The 24,418-nt window shown below is 44.8% G+C and overlaps 2 protein-coding genes across 3 annotated transcripts; one reads left to right on the forward strand and one right to left on the reverse strand.

The window, feature by feature from the left end:
• Positions 1-1,510: 1,510 nt before the first annotated feature.
• On the reverse strand, positions 1,511-23,669 carry LOC123812363 (testis-specific H1 histone). The gene is made up of 2 exons (XM_045828984.1): positions 15,239-23,669; positions 1,511-1,529 (listed from the first exon to the last, which is right to left on the reverse strand). The coding sequence occupies exon 1, from the start codon at positions 21,604-21,606 to the stop codon at positions 20,809-20,811; it is 798 nt and encodes a 265-aa protein (XP_045684940.1). The 5' UTR covers positions 21,607-23,669; the 3' UTR covers positions 1,511-1,529; positions 15,239-20,808.
• On the forward strand, positions 3,623-15,834 carry ZNF641 (zinc finger protein 641). Of its 2 annotated transcripts, none has more exons than XM_045828983.1 (6): positions 3,623-3,752; positions 5,985-6,193; positions 6,794-6,885; positions 7,800-7,929; positions 8,562-8,675; positions 9,564-15,834. In XM_045828983.1, the coding sequence occupies exons 2-6, from the start codon at positions 6,010-6,012 to the stop codon at positions 10,316-10,318; spliced, it is 1,275 nt and encodes a 424-aa protein (XP_045684939.1). In that variant the 5' UTR covers positions 3,623-3,752; positions 5,985-6,009; the 3' UTR covers positions 10,319-15,834. The 2 variants fall into 2 exon arrangements, with proteins under 2 accessions (XP_045684939.1, XP_045684937.1); XM_045828981.1 differs by lacking the exon at positions 3,623-3,752 and adding an exon at positions 4,133-4,420.
• Positions 23,670-24,418: the final 749 nt, after the last annotated feature.

The following is a 24,418-nucleotide window of genomic DNA, read 5'->3' on the forward strand; positions in this document are numbered from 1 at the left end:
TAAATGATTGATTTCATACATTTATATATAATATTTATAATTAATATGTAATAAATATATATTTATGTCGGGGGACTCCTTCCACAGGGCTCCCCCATCCACCTTGAATGAGAGTAAGTCTACCAAGACAGGATCTGCTTGGGGAAGAAAGGTGGCCTATCTCTAAAGGAGAAGGGCCAGGAGCCTTTCCCTCAATGGGCTTTTACTGGGTTTATTTGCATAGAAATACAGGGCATATACATAAAGCTCATCAATTATTGTCAGGCAGTACTGATCAAACAGTGGGCAGAGGCGGTGCCCCTGCCAGGGGGATAAGCTTTGTCTCCTCAGTGGCTTATTGTCCCAAGGTCTTTTTACTCAGCCTTAGCCTTACAGTTCATAGCTTCTGAAACCAGGCAGGGTGGTTCCCAACATATTTACATATATATTTGTAAATATATATGTATATATAATATATAATATATAATTTGTATATAAATATATTTAAAATCAATCTTATATAAATATATAAAAGCTGACAGGCAAGAGACCAAATCTCTTAAGGGTTTTTTCCTTCCTTCTTCCCTCCCTCCCTCCTCCTCCTCTTTTTCTTTCTTTCTCTCTTTCTCTCTTCTCTCTCTCTCTGCCTCTCTCTCGCTGAAGTTCTGTAGAGAATTTGGAACCTTAAATGTCTGGGAGCTCTTCCTGAGCCCCAGGTAGAACACCGCTGTATCACAAGGAACTCTGTATTCCACATGCTGGAAACTGGCTGTGGGCCCAGTTCATCCCATTCTGTTGTTCTGAACTCTATCAACGGGGCAGCCCTGGACCAAGGATGATATAATAGACCCATTAGGTGTATCATTTTCAGCACTAACTATAGTGACTCCCTATGGCTTGACAAAGCAAATCAAAATCCTTGATCCACTATTCTAATCTCTCTAATGATGTCACTATTTCTTTTTTTCCTCTAATCTAGACACCCTCACATCTCTGTTCTTCATCCCTCGGCATGCCACACAGGACATCCATTCTACCTTCTGATTTTATCCAAGATGCTCCTCCTACATTTTGTCTTCAAAGCTAATCCTGACACGATTCCACAAGAAAGTCTTTAAAAAAATGGAATCATCTGCCTACTACTCATTATATATTTAATTACTCTGCCTTATAATATTATATAGGAGTTTGGACTTGTCCATATTATTACCGTGAAAGATAAGGTACAACTCTGGTGACTGGCACACCAGATTATATGTCTAAGGCCAGGGCTTACTTCCCAATTTTGCCTTTTGGCTCACTTAATGCCCCTGAGCCCATGCTGAGATACTATCTACACCTCACAGTTTGTTAACTGAAAGCTAAAGAGATGGCACATTAAAAGCATAATATAAAAGTGGTTTTAGCCCTGGCTGGCGTAGCTCAGTGGATTGAGCGCGGGCTGGGAACCAAAGTGTCCCAGGTTCGATTCCCAGCCAGGGTACATGCCTGAGTTGCAGGCCATAACCCCCAGCAACTGCACATTGATGTTTCTCTCTCTCTCTCTCTCTCTATCTCCCTCCCTTCCCTCTCTAAAAATAAATAAATAAAATCTTAAAAAAAAATAAATACCACAAATAAAATGAAAAGCATAAAACAAGTATTTGGTGGGTGAAAATCCCACTAATATAAAAAAAAAGTGGTTTACATTTTTTTCCCCAGTGATGTTTAAGACAGGGTCCTGGCATAAAATAGATGTTTATTAAATATTAATGACATACTATGGTGCCACTAGGCCAAAGTTTATTTTACTTCAGTTTTGTTTGCTTTGGATAAAATCTCACACTGGTTTATTTCCCAGAGGAGAGGATGGTCTATGCTGCTTCTCATATCTGCCAGCTGTCCCCAGACATCCCTCTCAAGTAGTCAGGTTTAGGCACTTCATTATGTTCAATTTCATATGGTGTGGCAGAGACAATGCTCAGACCCCATTTCCTTTTCTACTAGAGACACATACTTTACTTCCCAGCCACCCCTGCAGTTAGGTAGGACCATGTGACCATATACCTGAATTCTGGCTAAGTGAATAGGGTGAAACTGATGTATACCATTTCTGGGGCTGGCTCCTGAGATCTCTGACAGTCAACCACATCTCTCCTTCCTTCTCTGAGACCTATAGATTGGATGATTGCAAGGCAACAGGGGTTGGTGGAGTCATAAGACAGAAGCAGACTGTTCCTTCCATGATTGCAAGCAGACACCCCACCCAGTGGCCCCAACCCACCCACCACACAGTGACTTGTATGAAATATAAGCCTTTTTGTGTTGATCCACTGAGATACTGGTATTGTTAGCCTACCCCAATTAACACATCTTGTATTTATCACTGAGGTAACAAATAAAAAGAAGACTTGGACTTAGTTCCAGGACCTGAGGTACAAATCCTGGTTCTACCTCTCCCCCTACATATCCTATGGTCTGCTCTAGAACACCTGCTGTACCCTTTCCCAACTGCGTGTCTAGCACATTCTGTTCTTTCTTATAATGGAGGCATCTGCACTCTTCTGCCTCAAGGCTTCTGTGAGATCTTCTCTGACTTCCCTCCTATATGTGTTCACTTCTTTGCTCCTAGTACAAAATATTCCTCCATTTTAGCATCCATTACAGTTTATTGCAAATATTTCTTGACGTCTGTTCCACAGACTGAGTCCTTAAATCCACAGACACTTCCTTTGAGATCTTTGACCTCCAGCATTTAGTTGCAGTACTTGGCACACAGAAAAGAATAAGTATATATTAAAGGAATGATTGTCACATGTGACCTTAAGTGAATCATATATTTTTTAAGTCTGTAAGATTTTATAGAATTGTTGTGATGATGAAATAATGAATGCAACTTGTAGATTATAGATTCTAATGTTAATGCGCTTATTCTCATCTTTTCCAGTCAAATTCATCTCAATGTTTCTAGGTAGCTCTGTCCAAGAGAAGTACAATGCAAGCCACAATTATAAAATTTAAACATTTTAGTAGCCATATTAAAAAGTTAAAAGAAGTACATAAAATTAATTTTACTAAGTTTTAACCCAATACATGCAAAATACTGCTTATTATCTATTTTACGTATTGTTAGTGAAGTACACACATCGAGAGTTCAGCAGCCGCATGTGCTTTGCTAGTGGCTCCTGCAAATTGGACAATGCAGCTGCAAGGCCTGTGGTCTCCGAGAAGTCCCCCTGACCACCCGCATTAGGAGTCAGTGACTTCTCGGTGCTCTCTCGAGCCCTATATCCTTGTTATCTTGAAACCTGTAAGGTAAGCTCCGTGAGGAATTCCAGACTCTCAAAATCGCTCTCACAGCGACTGTCTGCCATATGACGAGGTTATGAAATGTCGAGGTAGTCGATGAACCCGTGTGCGAAGAACCCCGCAGGAGACCGAACGGCCTGGGCGGAAAATGGCCAGCCAGGGAGCGGGCGCGAGCCAGAGGCCAAGGCGGGCCAGGACCGTGGCACCGGGGCCTGAGGCGACCCTGGGGTGGCGTCCCCGGGTGGCCGGCAGCGGGCGCCTAAGTCCGGGGCCCCCCTCCCACTGCCCGCCCCGCCGCAGCCGCGGCCGCCGAGCCCCGGAAGCGGGCGGGGATTTCCTGTGCCCGCCCCGCCCGCGCCCGCCGGGCCGCCGTCTGCGCCTGTAGCTGGCTCCGCGGCAGCCGGCTCCGCCGCGACGAAGGGCGGAGGGGAGGGGCAGGCGGAGCCCTGGAGGGAGGCACCGGGCCGTAGGCCAAGCCGACCGGGGTGAGTGGGGACGGGCAGGAGGGAGTCCCGGCTGGAGGGAGGGACGCCCCGCTTCCTGGGGCGGCGGGTGGGGGCCGGGTCGCCCGTGAGGGCGCGGAGGAAAACCGACGCGGCCTCCAGGTGGAAGCCTTTCCCTGGGGTCGGCCCCACTGACATTTTTGCCCGCCCCTTCGCTCGGTCTGCCTCGTCCCCGTCGTGGCTGCCAGCCCTGTGGGTTTCCGCCGCTGTCACTCGCGCACAGGTTACCCCATGGCCCCTTTCTCTTCACTTGCTCTTGCCCCAGTTCACGGGAAACCTGTTTTCTGACCCCACTTCCCCCGCTCCAGCTCTGCCTGTCTCGAATACTCTGAAATCTGACCCTTTCCAGGGCACTGTGACCAGAAGGAGGGAAGAAGCAACCCGACTCCGCAGCAGGCGTCCATCCGGCCCACGCCCCACCCGGGGCAGGGGCCAGGCCCCTCTGACCGAGCGCCACTGCCGCTGTGCCCTTGGGCTACTCCTTTCAATACCATGGCCCTTTCTCTGTCCTGCAGCACTGGCTGCAAAAACTAACTTCGGCAGGTGCTTGCTCCTCATCTCCCAGATATGTGAGGAAGAGAAGGATAAGAAAGCCCTAGAACCCGATTCCAGTAGGCCTGGGATTATCCTGCCACCAGGAGAGAAACCAGGTTAGGGCTGACACCTTAACTGCCCAGGTGCTGGCTCTGAGAGAGCAAACATCTTAGGAGATGCAGTCTGGGGATAGGCACCAACCCCTCCCTGTGCTGAGATTTTTTTGCCAGCACTTCCACAGGTTTTGTGTCAGTTGTCTGGAGAGGCTGACAGCTGGCCCAGTGGGTTCTGCGGAGACAGGCCTCCCATCGAGGGACTCTGCTGCTGGGGAGGTGGAGAAATGGGTTTGAGACAGGTGTCCAGATATTTAGCTACAGGTAGAGTCCTGAGGAGGACTTGTGAAAGAAGTTAGAGAACAAGGAAGACTTCTGGTGAAGAGGGAGAATTGGTGCCTTTTATTTTAAAAGTGAAGTGAATATGAGGCTGGAATTCAGAGGATAGAACCAAAATGGAAGTTTCCCTTTCTTGCTTTATTAGGAATTTTACTTTCTCGTGAGAAGTCTCTGAAAATGAAACCCCCTAAACTGGGAATCAGTCCAGGATGCTCCTGTGGGGCCCTGGGGCATCTTTGGACTTCTGAGATGAAAGAGGAATTTGTTCCCTTCCTGTGCATTGAGCTTAGGGCTCCCATCTACCTCTTTGTCCAAGAGAAATGAACAACTTTATATCTGTTATTACCCATCCTGGGCTTCTGGGTTCCTGCAGCTGTTGTTGGGTGAATGTGAGTGAACGAGAATAGTTACCAAGGTTCTGCCAAGGAGAAAGGGACTCTGCGCCATCTCATAGACTGTTTGTCTGCCATAAGGCAGCAAGGCTCCTATCACAACACAGGTGGGACCTGTGCTGCTTTTAAGATGTCCAGAGGAATGAAGAGCTCATAAACCCAGTCCTGTGCACTGCCAGATTATTGTTAAGAATTTTTTTCATTTAACCTAAACCTCTTGTAGTCAAAAGAAGAGATCTACATAAAGATAGAAAACATTGTTCTTTTTACTCATTGGTAGTGTCATTCATCAGCCTTCCTTAGACAAGATGAAACTGTCCATCGTTTTTAACTTTTCCCCAATGGCCAGATTTCCCACCCTTTTCTTCCAAGGAAGAAACAGAAGTTCTCTTGACACACACACTCCATTGGCTGGCACTTCTACCCATAGTAATCACTCCATTCCAAATCAATCAATGCGGATGGAAGTTGTAGCAGAAAATCTATGTGATTATATCCATTTTTGTTGGGTGTTCTGTGCACTCCTTCTTGCATTTTTCCAGGTTGCCTCTTTTACTGTATTTTCAGTGGCTGGAATGAATCGATAGCTTTTGAATCTCCAGGATTGTTCCTTTTCTTTTTTTTAAATGAAGTTCTTCCAGCCTCTAGAGATATTCTATTTCTACCATGAGGTTACCAAAATGACCATTAGTGATTTTGCTTTGTAGCACCTGCTTACTTCTTAGTTCCTCCAAGAGGCTTGGCTCAGGCTCCATTGATTGGAATACATCAAGCTTTTTAAATTCATCTTCCATCACGCTCCTCTTATCCAGTTTCCCTCAGCTGTTCTCCCAACTCCCTTAGGAGTATCAGCCCTTTCCACTTTCATGGGAATAGCTAATATGAATTTGTTCCAGGTCACAATTTGGGTTTGCAGCAAAAATGCTTTCGGAACAGACAGCAGCCCTGGGGACAGGATGGGAGTCAATGCATGTCCAGCTGGATGGAGCAGAGCCCCACATGGAAAGGGGAAGCCAAGAAGAGGGGCTATGGAGAACAGCACCAGGGCCACTGGAACACCTGTGCTGTGACCTTGAAGAAGAGCCACAGTCCCTTCAGGAAAAGGGTGAGAGCCTGGAGGGTGTGTGTATGGGAAGCACGGTGCTTAGAGTAGCCTCCTAATCTCTGTTCAAAGAGTAGAATCTAAAATCCCCAAATTGCTGCAGACTGAACAACATAATGAATACCAGAACTAGTCCATTCTCCTTGATCCTGGTCATAGGAACATAAGGAGCTCCTGGATTCTGCAAACCATGTAACTGGGCTCCTCCCGCTTCTTGCATAATCACTCCCTCTGGATGCTGCAAGTGCATCTTAGTGGTATTGAATATGGGAGACTAAGGAAGTCTGCACTGATTACTGGTGGAGAACACACCCAGTAAGATGCTTTTTACATGAAGAAAATTACATTCATATAATATAAATTCAAACCACAGCTAGTCTAATAGAAATGGATGACAGAAAAGCTCTACTAAAAACTACTCAATACATTTACAGAACATTTTGAGTGAAGGTCTCTTCTACCATATTTCTGCATTTGAGTTTTACCAGTGGGCATAGATATAGGAAAAACTGCGACCCTTAAGCCCTGCTAAAATGGGGTCCAGGCTCTTACTGGGAAAGGATGGATGGTACACCTCTAATGGTTCCTTCCTCCCCTCACCAGCTCAGTCGGCTCCCTGGGCTCCCGCCATTCCCCAGGAGGGGAGCACCGGAGATTGGGAGATGGCAGCTGCACTTCTTGCAGCCGGATCACAGGTGGGCTGTGTGCTTTCTTTCGCCTCTCCCAGGGTCTCATCACCGCTGCCTTTCTATAGCCTCACCTCGTCCCACTGATTGATTATTTTACATGGTCACTAATAGTGTGTTCATCTTATCACTGAACAGATTCTGTACCTTTCCAAGGGCCTCATAATACCCTTAAAAAAATGAATGGAGGCATAACAAGAAGAGGGGAATTCCTAAAAGTTAGGTTTGTTTTTTTAATAGATGGCTGTGCTATCCATAGGGGAATTTTTAGAACAATTCATTAATATTCTTTAAAAAATAAATCTCTAAAGATTAGGAAAAGAGAACTTGAAGGAAGCTTGGAAGAGCATTAAGTAGACAGGATTGGGTGGATGGTAGGACATTTATGGAAAAGGACAGGAAGAGATTAAGGTACTTGTGTAAGGCCATAATGTTAATAAATAGCAGAGCTAGGAATCCTTTGGCTCCAGAATCTGGACTCCTAAACACCATACTGTGCTGCTGCAGAAGATAAGGGATAGGGGAGAATGTTTTATCTATATCTTTTGTGCTGATAGAAAAGGAATGGTCAAGTGGGGGAAGGAGGAGGTAGCACATCATTTCTTCAGTGCAAATAATAATGGAGAAGAGCCTGGGCAGACACCTGTCATTGAACAGAGGGAGCAACGAGTTTCTGGTGTCTGACTTCTTCTGGTCCCACTTGAGAAGCTTCTCTAGAGGCACTGTCCTCACTCACTCACTGACCATTACCCCTCTCCTCATTTTCCCTTCCCCCAAACTGTGTGCCCTACCCAGGAACGTCTGGGCAATTCTTTTTCTAGATCTTCTCTTGCCTTCTCTCTTTCACTTCCTCAGCCTTTTATATTTGGATCACATTTTCTTAAGGAATAGCTGGCGAGAGATGATGGTATATTTTGTTTCAGGGCTTGGTAACCATCAAGGATGTGTCACTGTGCTTCTCTCAGGAGGAGTGGCGGAGCCTGGACCCTTCTCAGACAGACTTTTATGGAGAATATGTCATGCAGGAAAACTGTGGGATAGTGGTCTCTCTAAGTAAGAATGACCTTCACCAGCCTCTGAAAGATTATACTGTGGGAGGATGGAGCCATGTGCTCTGGGGCTATTAGATAGTGTCTGTCTAGCATTCTTTCCTTGTCAGGCAATCTGTCCTTTCACCAGAGAAAGAGCAGTAGGGCTAATCCAGAGAGAATGAAAGTGAGCTATTATTTTTTAAAGACAACAGCAAAATAATGCTAAATTACGAAGAATTTTAGGCTCTTTGGGAATTGGCAGGTTCTTACAAAGCAGAGAGAAGGACATCTAAGAGATGGAACTGAGTCCTTGGAAACTCAAACTGTCTAGGGAAAGGTGGGAGGGGTGGGGGTGGGGGGACCAGCTGCATTGGAGCTAATTAAATGAAGTTATGACCAAAAAGGTCAGCTGAGCTGGAAGTATTTGAAATATAAATGGGAGAGAACACACACATTGAGGAAGAGGGAGTGATTTTCTAGAAAAAAGAAGGACTTAAGAAATGGGAGGAGAAAAGGAGGGAAGGGCCTATATCTGACCTTCTTTTATCTTGAGTTCTAAGGAATAGTATAGGAAATAGCTTTTTTTTTTTTTTCCAGAAATGTAAAATTACCGTTGTACTAATTGGCATCCCTATTTCCCTTTCCCATGGACAGGATTTCCAATTCCAAAGCTGGACATGCTTTCTCAACTAGAAGGAGGGGAAGAACAATGGGTCCCTGACCCACAGGACTTAGAAGAGAGGGACATCCTGAGAGTCACATATACAGGTAAGATCCCAAAGTGGACTTTCAGCCACAGCCTTCGCCCCTCTTGGAATGTCATCATTATACATCCCTCTAGTCCTTCCTCTGCCTCAGAGAGTCACAGAGTTGAAAGGTTTAGAGATCATTTTCTTCAAAAAGCAAAACAGCATAGCAGTATGGTATGGAGGGGAGGCTCTGGAGCCAAACTTTGTGGATTTGAATTCAGGACCATACCTTTGGGACCATAGAAAAGTAGTAATTAACCTCTGTTTGAGTTCCCCATCTGTAAACTGTTGCGAGATTTAAATATCTCAACATGGCAGAATAGCAGCAGACACATGATAAGCATGCAGTAAACATTAGCTGTTGTTGTTGTTACTGTTGGTGTCGTTGTTGTTCAACTTCCCACCTATTGCAGAAACGCCTTCCACAGCGTCTCCAGTATTGCAGACAGGTGGCCAGCCGGCCAGAACGGTGGCAGCACATTCCTTAACTCTCTCCGTTTATACTTAGGCAGGAAGATGGTGATTAATAGTAAAATAAAGTGGTAAATAAATAACAGTAATAAATAATCACAATAGCATAGACCATTTATTTACTAAGTGCTTACCAAGTGCAGGTACTATGCTATCTATCTTATAATTATTTCCGTTTTACAGAAGAAGAAATGAAGACTAACAGAAATTAAGTAGGACAGCTGAGATTTAAAATGAGGTAGCCTGTCTCCTAAGCCTAGGCTTTTAACTTCTACACCTCTTGCACTGTCTTGCGCGACATTAAAATCTGTTCTCTCAGCCCTTGTTGGGTGAGGTTTAGACCCTAACAGCATCATCCAACCTCACCTGTGACTTGGGTCCTGAGGTACTCTCTGGTGACTCCCCTCTTGGGGTCGGTATTTCCCCTTCTCCACAGGAGATGGAAGTGAGCATGAGGGGGATACCCCTGAACTAGAAGCAGAACCTCCCAGAATGTTATCTAGTGTGTCTGAAGATACTGTTCTCTGGAACCCGGAGCAGGATGAGAGCTGGGATTCCATGCCCAGAAACTCCAGAGGAATGCCCCTAGGCCCACCTTTTCTTCAGGAAGATAGCTTCTCAAGTCTTCTGAGTAGCACAGAGATGGACTCCCTGTTAAGACCGCACACATGTCCCCAATGTGGGAAACAGTTTGTGTGGGGCTCCCACCTTGCCAGGCACCAGCAGACTCACACTGGGGAGAGGCCCTACAGCTGCCTCAAGTGTGAGAAGAGCTTTGGACGAAGACACCACCTGATCCGGCACCAGAAAACCCACCTACATGACAAGCCCAGCAGGTGCTCTGAGTGTGGCAAGAATTTCCGATGCAACTCCCATCTGGCCAGCCACCAGAGAGTGCACGCAGAAGGCAAATCCTGCAAAAGCCAAGAGGTTGGAGAGAGCCCTGGGGCTAGGAAGCGGCAGCGTGCCCCACCGGTGCCAAAGTGCCACGTGTGCACTGAGTGTGGGAAGAGCTTTGGCCGACGGCACCACCTGGTGAGACACTGGCTGACCCACACCGGGGAGAAGCCCTTCCAGTGCCCTCGCTGTGAGAAGAGCTTTGGCCGGAAACACCACCTGGACAGGCACCTGCTGACCCACCAGGGACAAAGTCCCCGGAGCAGCTGGGACAGAGGGACATCTGTCTTTTGAAGCCTGTTTCTGCTATAGCTGTGCTCACATCTATCAGCTGGTGCTACCAGGAGTCTCTGCCAGAGCTGCCCCTCTCCTGTCCACAGTGGCCAGGATCCTTGGCCTTACCCCTAAAGATGAAGTTCCAGCATTGGTGAGAGCATTTCTCACCAGTTCTGTGAGATACCACATAAAATAGTTCTTTGGGCAAAACTTTTGGGAAACAGTGCTTACTACACGGGCTGAAATTCAGCCTGAGCCGTTCTCAAGGGTAGTGGTACCAGTGTTTATGGCTGAGGTCCATTCTGATTGGTTGGAGCCTGTGCCATACCAGTTGTTAAATATTTCGAGTATCACCATTGTATATCATGACTGTTATATTCTCTTTATATATATGTCTATATATGTGTATATATATGGAGAGAGAGAAAGACCATGTTGGCATATTAAAGGCTCTGAAAATTTACGCAGTAGAGCAAATTGTTAAGCCTCTTAATGCAGTGTTTCCTAACTGTATTTGACCTCATTTTTCTTTCTGTCTTACATCCCACAGAACTGGTGACTCCATGAAACACTCTAGTGAACACTGGGTTAGAGTAATGAGGAAAAAGGAAAGAGCCCCCATATGTTATCCAAATGAAAGCCGAGGGGCAGATCTCATTCCTGTGCAGGTCCATCACCCTCACCTCAGTCATCCAAATATGCATACATCCACACCTCTCATCTCACCTGCCGAAGAATAGAAACAACAACTTTTCACCCCTTATTTCTACTCCCTTATCCTGCACACACATATGTCCAGCTGAGAGATCATACTAACATGCTAAGAGATGGACCTTACATACCCCCAAGTAATCCAGACTCACAGAAGAAAAAAACTTTATCCCCTGGGACAGTCCCCTCTTCTCTTGATTGTGTCTTTATGTGTCTGTGTGTGTATCTGTGTACAGGGTTTTTGAAGAGAGCATGCAAAGTACAAACTGTAAAGGCTAAATTTTCTAGGGGTTGTGTTCTGTTCTGGTGTTGAGGGTAGTGGGGATTGTATAGGGTTTTTATTTTGTTTCAAGATAGGAAGTAAGCAGAGCGCTTAAGAGAACCTTAGTGGAACGAGTTAAGTGATGGCTTATGTTGTGGGAGTTGAAGTATAAAGCCTTCTTGAATGTCACTGAGATCAAGACAACTGAATATATATGTTTAGGTCTGAATCTTTGGCCCACAGGTTCTTTTTGCTTGGGTAGAGACAGCAAGAAACATCCTCCATGAGGTGAGCTGTTCTTGTTGATTTCAAGCAAGATGCATCTAGAGCTCTGTGCTTAGTGGGTTTTGTTTGTTTTTGGTCTTGTTTTAAGTGCTAGGAAACTGGGACAGGAATCACAGTGCTTACAGGTTGTTGTCATTACTCTTGTTTGACCTTGATTGCCTCAACAAGGTGGCAGCGTTTTTCTTGAAGATCTCATCTTCCCAGAAACAGAACTTTGGGAGAGATGGCTGTGGTTTAGCTTTTCAGCTGATAGGAGGTAATGAGCTTTCCATTTGGTTTTTCTCACAATTCTGGGAACGTGTACACACTAAGAGTCTTAACTCCAGGACTTGCATAAGTATTCTAGCATCTGTTAGTTGGTGAGTTGGTTGTTGTTCCTCTTTATTGATGATGTATTAGTACTGATCTTATAATTTAAAAATTATCTTAGCAGTTTGGAGTTAGGGAGGGAGAGGAGCAAAGGTGAAAGTAGATATTTTCTCTTTAACTCTTAGATTCTGGTTTTTCCTCAACACACTAATTTTTCAACTATGGTTGGTGAAATTAGCCAGAGAGGTAAGAAGGAAGTGAATGGAAACAATCTAGTCTAATAGGAATTTGGTTAGGAAAAACGGGGTGAACCATAGCTCCTCAGAGTCCTGGACCCAAATGGAGCTAAAAATAGGGTCACTTTGCTGAATGGGCTTCTTAGAATGGCTATGACTTGATCACCACAGTCCCTGCCATCCTTCTGCATCCAAAGCAATCTTCCATCTTTGGAATGCACTTCTCCTGTATATGTTCCTATGAATAGAGCAAAATGGCCAACCCTTTGCAGGGCAGCCTTGTCCCAGGTCCTCAGTGGTAAGAGACAGGACCATTTTAGGGTTAGGAGATGCCCCAAGGAATAGGAAAGTATGACATTCCAGTGGTAAAACTGGACTATGCCATTTCTTTTACCCTCCCTCTATGCCTCATTCATTCATGCCAATCAGCTCTATTAAGCAATGGTTCAGAACTTGTTTTGGATCACAGACCCTTTTGAGAATCTGATAAAAATCAGGAACTCGTTTTTGGAAAAAAGAAAAAAACATTAGCAATTCGCTCAGTTTTTCATACACATTTAGCAGGCTGGGTCCAAGAAGGGGAGTTGCCCCAACCCAGTATGGTCATTAGGTAGGTATTTGTGTCAAGAATTACAAGGCAAGGGTCACCAAGTAGTTTAATGAATATGTTACCAGAGGCAGTATGGTATAAAGAAGATAGGTTCTGGTCTTTAATGACCAGAGGGTATTGCTTACAGTCTGGTTTATGTTTTTTTTAAAGTTATGCTGACAAATCCAGCTCCTCACAAACTTTGTTTTAAAGTTTTGTAGGCGGTGACTCCATACTCGCAGATCACACCTCTTAATAATCAGATGTTAACCTCCAGCCTTTGATCTGTTTTAATAATTCTAAGGACAGGAAGTGAAGCCCCTAGGTGTAGGTGCTGTCACAGCGCACAACTGACGGCACAAGGGCCTTCTACAGAAGGGGCATCCCTTTAGGGCATTTCTGGTGTACCACTATCTTCTCTACCTCGATCCAACACCACTTCCCTTGGATAAAAAATAAAATACACAACAGCCATTGTGGGTGAATAGATTTGAATGATTTTCCTACAGGGATTCAGCTTCAAACTCTCATCTTTCTCCCAACTCCCTCTGCCACATGTCCATCCTAACTGCTTTAAATAAAAAATGTCTCTGTGTTCTCTCTGGGCAAAACGGGAAATAGAGAAATCCCATATAAGGAACCTGTCGCCTTTCTCCCCTTTGTGGAGCCTCTGCTCTATTCAGGGCCCAAGTATCTTCTTTTCATCCCATCAAAGTATCTCTATAAAGAATCCCTTAAACAGGAGAATGTGACCCAAAGTGCTAGCTTTACACAGATCTGTCTACATTTTAAGTGTTAGTTCTGATAGTCAAAGTGGAAGAAAAAGCTTTTCTCCTGTTAAAATTATGTTATTATGCCTGTAGGAAGCTGAAGGAGTGAGAATCTGGGACAAAATCCTTCCCTTCCCAGCACTCCTGCAATCAAGTCACTGTTTTCTATTTTTGTCAAGGACAAGGTGAGCCCTGACTCAGAACCACAGGTGCCAGACAATGGGTTCTTTCCATCTCTGTTTGCATGGGGGTGAGTGGGGCTGGACAATAACAGAAAAGTGAAGTCTATTTCCTTAGACCCCTTCAAGATCCTGAGCTGGCAAAATTTCTCTTCCACGTCGTCCTCTACTAGGCCCAGGCTCTCAAAATGTGTGGTCTTTGGACGAGCAGAATTAATATCACCTGAGAACCCATTTTAGAAATGCAAATTCTCAGGCTCTACCCCAGACAAATTGAATCAGAAACTCTGAGGGTGAAGCCCAACAGTCAGTCTTTTGACCTGCCTTCCTGGGTCTCTCAAGTATGCTAATGTTTGAGAATCACTGGCCTAGAGATTCAAATTCCATTTCAATCAGTGGTACCTCACCCTTTCCAAGTGGGGAGAGAGGGGATCTTTACACCTGTTATCAGATTGATTTTCTGCAACCTCTCTAGGCTAGTTGCTTTTTGGTTCTGTTCCTCTTGAGTCCCAAGGTCTTCCCTCTCTTCAGTCAGTGAAAGGACTGGCTCTGTCACCAGTTTCAGAAATCGGTGGGGCAACTACCAAGCTGCTGTGATTGATCGGAGCTAGAGCTTCTAAAATGGGGACTGAGGATTTGTGGGTCCAGAAATCTGAAAGGACAAAGAGGAGCAGACACATCAAAGAAGGGAAATCCAGCGTAAAACTAAAAAACTGACACCCAAGGAAATGGTCCTCCTTTGCTAGTTATGTGGTCCTTTTGCAGGCCTAATAGTTGCCCTGGAGGCAGGCAGGGTGGGCATTTAGCTCAGAGGTAGGGAGTAAAACCAACAGTTACAAGCCCTTAAGAACCCAAGTTTTCCAACCTCACGGTGCATTGGAGAACGATAAGGTGCTGTGCAAGGAATTTCTAACCATGGTTTGGCAACTGGAGCATTAGGGAACCCCTGGAACACAGGAGGGAACCAGGCTTATTTAGTGAGATGTGACTCGAGAGATTTGAACTCAGACTCTTGACTAGGTAGAAGTTGTAACCAATTAAGCCATGGCACCTATGTCAAAAATGCATTCTCCTACTTGGAAGATTCTCTCCAATTCATGCTTCAGGAAGGAATTGTTACCTCCTCCACCTCCTCTCTTAGGCACACCCAGGAAGACAGGTCAAAACGAAAGTTGCGAACCCACCACCCCTGTGGAGATCCTCAACGTCAAAACGTTACAGTGAATCGAAGTCTCTTTGGGAGAGGTGGTCAGCCCCTCTCTCCTAAGGCAGAAAAACATGGCTGCTGCTTTCTTCAGCCCCAGAGCTCAGGCTCTCTCCCTCTGTCCCTCCCTGTCACCACATCCACTTTCCCAATAAGAGGAGCTTTTCCTCCACTCTTAGCTCTTCTCTTTTTCAGTTTGATTGCTTTGGTTTGGTATTTTGTTTGTTTGGGAAACACCTGAGGGTGTTTGTTCTTCCCAATCCTCCTATCACAGTTCTCTCTCGTCCAGTTTTTTTTTGGTCAGCCTTAAGCCTACTAAGCAGGGTCCATTCCCTGTACTTCCCACTTTCCTTTCTCAAATTCTTGGCTAGAGCAGCTCGACTGCCATCTCACCATTCTCTCTCTCTCTCTCTCTCTCTCTCTCTCTCTCTCTCATCCGGACTTGGCCATGGCTGCTGGTATTGTCCTATTCAGGCCCTTTACTTCATTCCCTACAGGCTCCTCTTCCCTTGATGTAACTTCCAAAGTGGCTATTTATCACTATTTTGATATATTCAGTCCTTTCCTGCCTCTTGTGGCTCCTGAAAACTAGTCCCAATTCTACAAGCCATTTTTTGAGGACTAACTATGTGCCAGGCACTGGCTGTTCCAAGCCTGGGAAATTGTGACCACGGTTCCTATACTCAGCATGTCCCTCAGCCTAGCCCTCCCTGCCACTGCTTTCCTGCCATGCCTCCTGACACTGCGCCAAGGTGCTCTTTTCCAGGAAGCTGTGGGGAGGGGGGGTATAGTATGTCCACTTGCCATCCCGCCCAACTGTTCTGTGCCTGCCAGGTTTCTAGCAATTGTCTAACTTATTTCCCTCTGATGGACTTGAACTTCCCACAGGATACCCTACGGGGTACCTTTGTCTGTACCCTTAGGGATCTGTAATACACTCTTTATGGTCCCTGTCCGTTAAATAAAGGATGTATTGGCTGTGTCACTGATTTCCTCTCTTGGTCCTTTATTGTACCCCCCATTCTCAGCTCTTCAATCCTGGTAAAAAAAAGGCTGCAACAGAGTGGGGACATGAGACAGCTCTGGGGGAAGTCGTGCAGCCATGTGTGAGCCCCCTCACTGCCCCTCCTGAAACATAAACACTTAGACATTTAGACTGCTGAGTCTGGAGCCTGAGGTGGTGGTAGTGACTGCAAATTGATCCCCTAAGCAAATTCACAATAATTGGTGATTTGCGGGGAGCCGGCAGAGGTGCACACAGATGGGGTTCGGCAGGACCTGGGTCCATCAGACACATTCACTTTGGAAGGTGAAGAGGTTGGGCATCTGGCAGGTTATCAAGCATATAGAATAAGAAATTGTGTGGGAGAAAACATGGACAGCTGGCATGGGGAAACCACCAGCCTCTGACCCACTGGCATGGCCTTCCAGCTCTGGGGCTTCGCGGGGACAAGGAGAGGGAACCACTTTGCAGGCCTTGAGCACAGCCCAAAGGCTTTGTTTTTCCTCCACGGGAGTCGCCTTGCCGAGCTTTGAGCCTACTGCTTGGAGGTTGCTTGGCCTCTGCAGCTTTCCCAGCACCAGCCAGACTGTTTTGTCGCCTGTCTCTGCACTTCTTATGCTTTCCTGCTTTCTTGCAGTTCACACTCACCCCCACTAGTCACCTAGAGTAAAATTTGACCAGCCTGGTCTTTCCCCTAACTAAAAGGGGGAGGAAGGCAGGAATTGATAAAAGGGGGAGGAGAGACACAGCTGTGATAGTTCATGGAGGTGCCTGTGCTCTCAGGCAACTCCAGTGGACTGTGGAAAGCCTGACTTCCTCTTCCCACTGCCTTTCCCAGGCTCAGTCAAGGCCTCTTGCTGACCCTCCTCCCCCACCCCACACCCGCCCTGCCACCTCAGTCTTCAGTTTCTCTCTTCCAAGTCCTTTCCTGACATGGTGCCCCCATATTAATTTCCTAAACAACTCGTCTTCCTGTCTTTGCTAGGTGCTCAGGTTTTGGCTGGAGTGACCACCAGCCCAACCAGATAGCCTGGCCATGTTAGAATTCCCCAGAGGAGGAGAAAGAAGGGGAGAGCTCTATTGTTTTGAGAATATTGACAAATGGAAATGTTCACATGTTTGAAAACAGCCCCCTCCTGTGTGTTTCAAAACATCCTCCCCTACACAAAACCACTAAATCATTAAAATATTCAGTGTAGAAATAAATTCTAAACTTCTGACCTTTACCTACATAACAAAGATGCCTTGTAGAGTTAGAGTAGATGGTGAGGCCGTGTTCACCATCTATAGCTGTGGTGAAGAGAGCACTGGGAGTGCAGTTAAAAATCAATTTCTAAATTGTACATATTCTAAACATCAGCTTTTTCACTTAGGACCTAAGAGACTGAGGTGAAGGTGAAATGAAACTATGCAGGCAAAAGTACCAACCACCTTAGAAATGAAAAAGCTGTAATTGACAATTATGTGAAAATTTCTACCTTATTTTTCAGCAAGCCACAATGTATAGGATTCGGAAAACACAAAAAAGATATGGTAAAGAGTCTTATTCCTCTATCTTCTCTACAATTCTGATCACCTTACCCTGATGATAGAGAACCAATTTTTTGCATATCCTTCCAGAGTTTGTTTATACAAAGAGATGCATTGGTATATGTGTCTTGATTTTTTTTTACTTAAATGTATCTTGGGGAGCTTGTCATTACAATACGTAGAGAATCTCCCCTTTTTACAGCTGCATGCTATTTCACCAGAAGGAAGCTTCACACTTTAACCAATCTCCTCATGATATTCAGCTTATCTCCATTTTTTTTGGTTACTGGAATGCGGCCCTAAATACATTGAATATGAGTCTTTTCACGAATGCATTAACGCCTAAAAGATAAATTCTTAAGTGTGGTTTTGCAGTGTCAAAGGATATCTGCACTCGCAGTCTGGCAAGCCAGCTTCCTTCTGTGGGGTGGCAGAGCGCTCCACTCCCACTAACCTGGTGTGTGAGCGCCTGCTTCCCCCACAGCCTCACCAGTGGGGTAGGTTCTCAAACATTGTGGACTGATTAAAATGTCACCTTATCATTTTATGTGCATTTCTCATGAGTAAAATTGTACCTTTTTCATATTTTTAAAGACCACTTGTATTTCTGTTGATTTCTAAAACAACCATTGAATATTTGATGCTAGAGAGCATCCAAAGTTCATTATAAGTTTAACTTCCAACGATTTTCTGATCATCATTGTATACTAGGCAGTTGAGAAAAAGGGAAGCAGAGAATGGAGGTCACGGATGTTCCATTTGCTCTGACTAAAGTTAAATACCCAAATATGCCATTAGGATGTGAGTGATGAAAAGCGGGAATTGTGTTTTCCCCATCTTTATTCCCAGCAAAGGGAAGGCACTTAGTCATCATGAACACTAGTGATAAGATTAGCTGTTCTCAGGAATTCTTTCATAGAAGTACCCAGCTAGGATTATGGTCTACATAATCTGGGTAGCGTGCCAATCAGTGCAGGTCATTTCTTCTATTTTATAAAAGTACAGCCACCCTAAAGCTTATTAATGAAAAATAATCTGAAGTGACCATTGTTAGCTACAATGGGTCAGGGTCTGACAATAAATTTGGTAAGTTTACTAGTGAACAAAGTTTGCTTAAATGAAGAAATCATAATACAAACAAGTGTGGTGATTCTTAGGAAATCTAGAAAAACAAGTTGTTGCCAGTGTTCTTTCCATCCTATCTTAGAGCAAAAGGTTGCTAATTGTAGACCATCTGGTTCCTTAGGTAAAAGCCTCCAGCACTTTGAAGGGGCAATTCATGTGGCTGTCATGAGGGCATTTGATTTTGTTCTGTTTCTCACTGCCTCTTTTCAGATGGCTCCCTGTTCTTTTCAATTTTTATATCTCAATTACAGTTGACATTCAATATCATAATAGTCTTAGGTATGTAGCATAGTTGTTAGTCATATAATTTATGACGTGGTCCCCCCATAAATCTAGTACTGACCTGGCACCCTGTGTAGCTATTACAATATTATTGACTAGATTCCCTGCACTGTTCTCCACACCCCTGTGACTGTTTTGTAACTACCGACTTGTACTTCCTAACCTCTTTAGATGGCTCCCTATTCTGATTCTGATTCTGCTTGCTCCATCCTGCCACTCAGACAACATAAGAGCATGATGAACCTAATTACAGCAGGGGAAATTTTCCAGTTCAAATAGTCTATGGATGAGATACACTGTAAGCATTTTGTTATTACTCAGCTTTTCAAAGGCTTAAAGCAGTGATTCTTATTTAAGGTTATGAGAGGGTGAATATTAGCATCACTTCAGCTTTTTTTGTTGTTTTAAATACACATGCTCAGTTCATCCTTATAGAAGATATGCCTTTCCTGGGAAAAGCTTAGTCAGGCATACTCTGCAAAAGCTCTCCACGTGTGTTTAACACTTTCCCGCCTCCCACAATCACTCTCTTTTCAAAAATATAAAGCACCCCACCCCGGCCCTGCCTTGATGGCTCAGGAACATCGTCCTATACACCAAAGGTTGCAGGTTCATCCCCAGTCAAGGCACACACATAGGTTGTGGGTTCGATCCCTGGTCAGGGCACAAATGGGAGGCAGCTGATCAATGTCTCTCTCTCACATTGATGTTTTCTCCCCCCACTTCTAAAAAAACCAGTAAAAACATATCCTGGGGTGGGGGTAGGGGGGAAGCTCCTCCCATGTTCTTCCCTTTTCCCCACGCCTTTGGCTTCAGCTGCAAACAGCAAGTTGTTTCCCCGAATCAGCTACTCTGCTCTTTCCCTCCCCGGGATCATTGCCATGCACTGTCATGGCCTATGGCAGGAGAACGACTCCCAGGCCGTTCTGAACTCCTGTACTCAGAACTAAAAGGAATCATACATCTACTTCATGCTTGATATATAGTGCTCAGTGCATGTTGTTTATTAAGCAAAAGAACTAGCTATTCGTTACCTAACCTCCCCCCATCTCCTTATATTTGTTATACATTTTGTAACTCTTAGTAGTTTAGGAGTTGGCACTTTCCCAGTCAAAAATTCCCTTATTGAATTTTGTCAATCAAAGTATGTGTAATGTTTAAATCCCTCTTATTATTTTACTGACACTTAAAATAAAAAATCATCCTAGTCCAATCCTAATACTTTACAGAGAAGGAAACCAAGACCATGAATAGTTAAATGATAATTCAGCCAAGTTCAGAGTGGCAGAACTTCTGTTAGAATCCTTGTCCCATTAACTGCTGATCCAGTAGTTTGCTGCTACAGCACATCATCACTCTATCGGGAGTTATTTACACTCATTTAAGTCTCAGTGATGAGCACCTCTAACTCAGGCCAAACCCTGTGCTAGATTCTTCTTTACACACTCTCATTTAACTGAGGATTAACATATACATCATTTTCAAAATTATCAAGTCAGGGCAAAAACTAGAAAGGCATTACAGTCAATTCTGGGAGAAGGAACTTTTTCCTGAAAGGAATTTAGGTAAGAATACTTTGGGTCCGTGGGGCCACTCAAAGGCAGTCTAATCTTCTCTTGCCCCAATGATGCCCCTACTTCTCACCTTACACGCCCTCTCCCCCAAACAGAATTTGGATTTGCTAGGGTATGTGACATTAATTCAATGCTTCTGCCTAATCCCTCGAAATTGCTTTTTTTCCTTCTGCTTTCTTCTGAAAGGCATTTTCCTGGGTCCTGTAGCAAGAACAGAATCTCGACTCCTTTTTCTCTTTTCACCCCACAGGACCCTGCTACAGGGCTTCCCCTCAACAATCCCTCCCCCACGGCCTTCCCCAAGTGGACAAAGAGAAAACAGACACAATTGTGGTGATTTGAAAGGTCTTGTGAATAGCTTGTCCGTTTCAATGAGTGTGAGAGCGGCTCTAATTGAAGTCATATGAGGAAGGGCATCTATGCCCGGAGGAGGGGAAGTTGCTCCCACACTAAGGATTCCCAGCTGCATTCCGAGGGCTTTCAGGTTTAGTGGAAGTCTTCGTGCGAGCAGCCCTTGAGATAGTTTTAACTGAAGGTGACCTCTGGATGGTCCGTTTTACCGGCTTCTCGGAGTCCTGCGTCTTCTCTTCCCTTGGCCTCTTGTTGTCTCGTGTCCTAGGCTTGTCTTCCTTCGTGGTCTGTCCTTTCCCTCCGGCAGTCACCTTGGTCCTCCTTTCCTCCTTGGCTCTGGAACGCCCCGGGTTCTTGGGTCTTGGCCTTGACTTCTTCAAGGCAGTCTCTGCCCTTGCATTCCGTCTCCATTCTTGCCTGGCCTTCTTGGCTGCCATGCGACGCACACGGCGCTTCCGTGGGACCCGCGGCCCCACAGGGGTCCTCCTTGGGGACCCGGTGCCCTCCTCCAACCGCGGGCGTCCTGGCTTTCTCTTGGGCTTCGGAATCTTCCAGACCCTGAAATAGCCAGAGCCGTTGCTGCTGCTGATCCTCATGAGTGTGCCCTTAAAATCAGACTTGGGCACTTCGCCAGAGCGGCGGCACCACTTCCTGCGCATTTGGTAGCCAGCTTGTCCCAGCTCCTTCTTGAGAGTGGCCAGAGGCAGCCCCTTGTGCGAGGTGATGGAGGTGATGGCTCTGAGCAACACCTCGGACACTCTAAGCGAGAAGCGCGAGTCCTGCTTCAGTGGTGCCCTGAAGATTTTTTCAGTGGGTTGCTTGGTTTTAACTTCAGCACCTTGGGATTCGCCACTTGGCTCGGTCGCCTCAGCCAAGGCCTTGGCCACCTCAGCCATGGCCCCTCTCTGCCTTCTGCCTCCGCAGTGCTACTGATTTGGGGATTCACCTAACGAGGAATGAGCTAGCACTGAGGCTGGCTGGGCCACATCATAGAGGCAGGGCCACGTCACAGAGGCGGGGCCACGTCACCAAGGTAGGCCCAGCGGATAGATTCAGGTCCTAGTGAGAGGGCTGGCAGATCCCTCCTAGATGGGGATGATGATGATGATGATGATGATGATGATGATTTTACTCCTAATAAACTACCACTTCCTTCCAGGTCTAAACCAATCCAGATCTTCCAGGCCAATGAAGAATCTCCTTTATAATCTTCCAGGTTTTGTTTCCTGCTTTTATGCTCACACTTCTCACTGATCTTGAGCTCAACCACTTTTTGAAGTTCACTAGTTTTCTGTGAAAAATAGTGCATACCATCTACCCACATTTCCCTAAGGGGAGAGATGCTGCTTTCAACTATCCCAAACAGCCATAGGATGCCTTTAAAAAGTAAATGTGGTAGTCTGTTAGATACGGCCCAGCCCAGAAATGCCCACTTTTAGCTACTGTGAGTTAGGTGTCCACAGCATGTCTCCCTGTCGCCCTGCAAAGGAGGGAAGCCATGTGGTTCCTCTACCCTAAACAATAATCCCCACACCTAGGAAGTCCAGATGTTTCATTCCGTTGGATTGGAACAATCAGATTCCAAATAGCCTAAGAACACTCGTCTAATCATTATTCTTTGAACAGACTTCATGCTCTTCTCCCTCTAGTTCCTCTGGCATTGTCTATCCAGATAAATTCTGCTCATCATTCAAAGGCCTGCTAAATCCTTTCTTCACTGGAGCCTCACCAGACTCTTTCAGTCAAATGATTTCTCTCCTCTTAACCACCACAATTACTCTTGCAGTCCTATACTCCTTTTCCTTTATTTTAAATTAATTTGGTATTCAAGGGTACAGTGTACCACAATATTTTTAAAAAGAAAAAAAATCTGGACATGGAGCTGGAAAACATGAATACATATTCTAGCTCTTTAACAGCCACGTGACATTGATACATCTCTTAATACCTTTGGATCTGACTTCGAAGAAGAAGAAAAAAAAAAAGCCAGTAGTCCCTTCCTGCCAACATCACAGAATTATTGCAAAGGCTCAGAAAGTCTACCCAGATATAAGACATAAAATTGTTTTACTCTGTTTGTGTCTTTTCAACTAAATGAAAAGGTCCCTGAGAGCCAGATAGTCTTGGAATTTCTATGCCCCATCCCATACCTAACACTATCTTTCATTATACATAGAAGGCATTTGACTGAGTCTGCTTAAACTCCTCCCTGGTGAGGAGGCTTTCTCTGGATTCAGGAGACTCACAGGAAATCCTGAGAAAGAAGCGGGATACATTTCAAAGAGTTGGAAATGAAGGGACTGAAGAGACTACTTGCTCACGGACCTCTTATTTTAGACAGAATTTAAATGGGAATAACTCAAAGAATACTTCATATTGCAAAGCATATCATACTTTTCCAGAGTCATATCATAGACTCAGTCAACTGTGATATAGTTTCTTCTAGGAATCAAAGCACTTCTTAAGCATAAAAGTGCACTTCGTAAAGTACAAATTCTAATAATTAGGTCTGGGATGGGGCCAAAAGTTGTAAGTTGTATCTCTAACAAACTCCCAGGTAATCCCATCTGGTTAAAATATGTGTTGGGTGGTAGGGGGGAGAGTATACAATGAGAAGGGAAATGAGAGCAGAAAGGTGGCATAGGGCCCAGGTGTGAAGGACACATACCGTAATAATGACAGCTGTAAGTGGTAAAGTTTGTATTCAAACCAAAGTCTATTTAATTCTAAGGCCTGAGTTCTTAACAACAATACTGTGTGCCTGGTTTCCCTTTCTCCAAGATTGACCCTCCCCATCTTACATATCTCCATTATAAAGCAAGGGGAAGTTTATCTCCATAATCACAGCCCAAAATCAAGAGTGTTACTGTACCTTCTTCCAGTGTTATTTTTTAAATATATAATCTTTATTATATTTTTCCATTATCATTTAGTCCTCTTATACCCCCCTTCCCCCAGCAATCACCACACTGTTGTCCATGTCCATGAGTCCTTTTTCTTTTTTGCTCAATCCCTCCACCCCTTAACCTCCCCGCCACTAGCTGTCATCTGCTCTCCATCTATGAGTCTGTCTCTGTTTGCTTCTTAGTTCAGTTTGTTCATTTGGTTCCACATGAGTGAAATCATATGGCATTTGCCTTTCTCTGACTGGCTTATTGCACTTAACATAATGTTCTCTGGTCCATCAATACTGTCACAAAGGGTAAAATTTTCTTCTTTTCTACAGATGAGTAGAATTCTATTGTGTAAATATCCCATAGTTGTTTTATCCACTCATCTATTGATGGGCACTTGGGCTGCTTCCATACCCTGGCAATTGTAAATAACACTGCAATAAACATAGGGGTGCTTATGTTCTTTCAAATCAGTGTTTTGGGTTCCTTCAGATACAGTCTCAGAAGTGGAATTGCTAGGTCAAAAGACAGATCCATTTTTAATTTTTTGAGGTATCTCCACACTGCTTTCCACAGTGGCTGCAATAGTCTGCAATCCCACCAACAGTGCAAAAGTGTTCCCCTTTCTCCACATCCTCACCAGCACTCATTTTTTTTTTATTTACTGATGGTAGCCATTCTGACAGATGTGAGATGGTATCTCATTGTGGTTTTTATTTGCATTTCTCTGATCATTAGTAATGTTGAGCATCTTTTCATATGTCTATCAGCCATCTGTATGTCCTTTTTGGAGATGTGTCTATTCAGTTCCTTT

The sequence above is a fragment of the Phyllostomus hastatus genome, unplaced genomic scaffold (genome assembly GCF_019186645.2).
Source record: "Phyllostomus hastatus isolate PE091 unplaced genomic scaffold, TTU_PhHast_1.1 phas_scaffold_93, whole genome shotgun sequence".
In the NCBI taxonomy this organism is placed as follows: domain Eukaryota; kingdom Metazoa; phylum Chordata; class Mammalia; order Chiroptera; family Phyllostomidae; genus Phyllostomus; species Phyllostomus hastatus.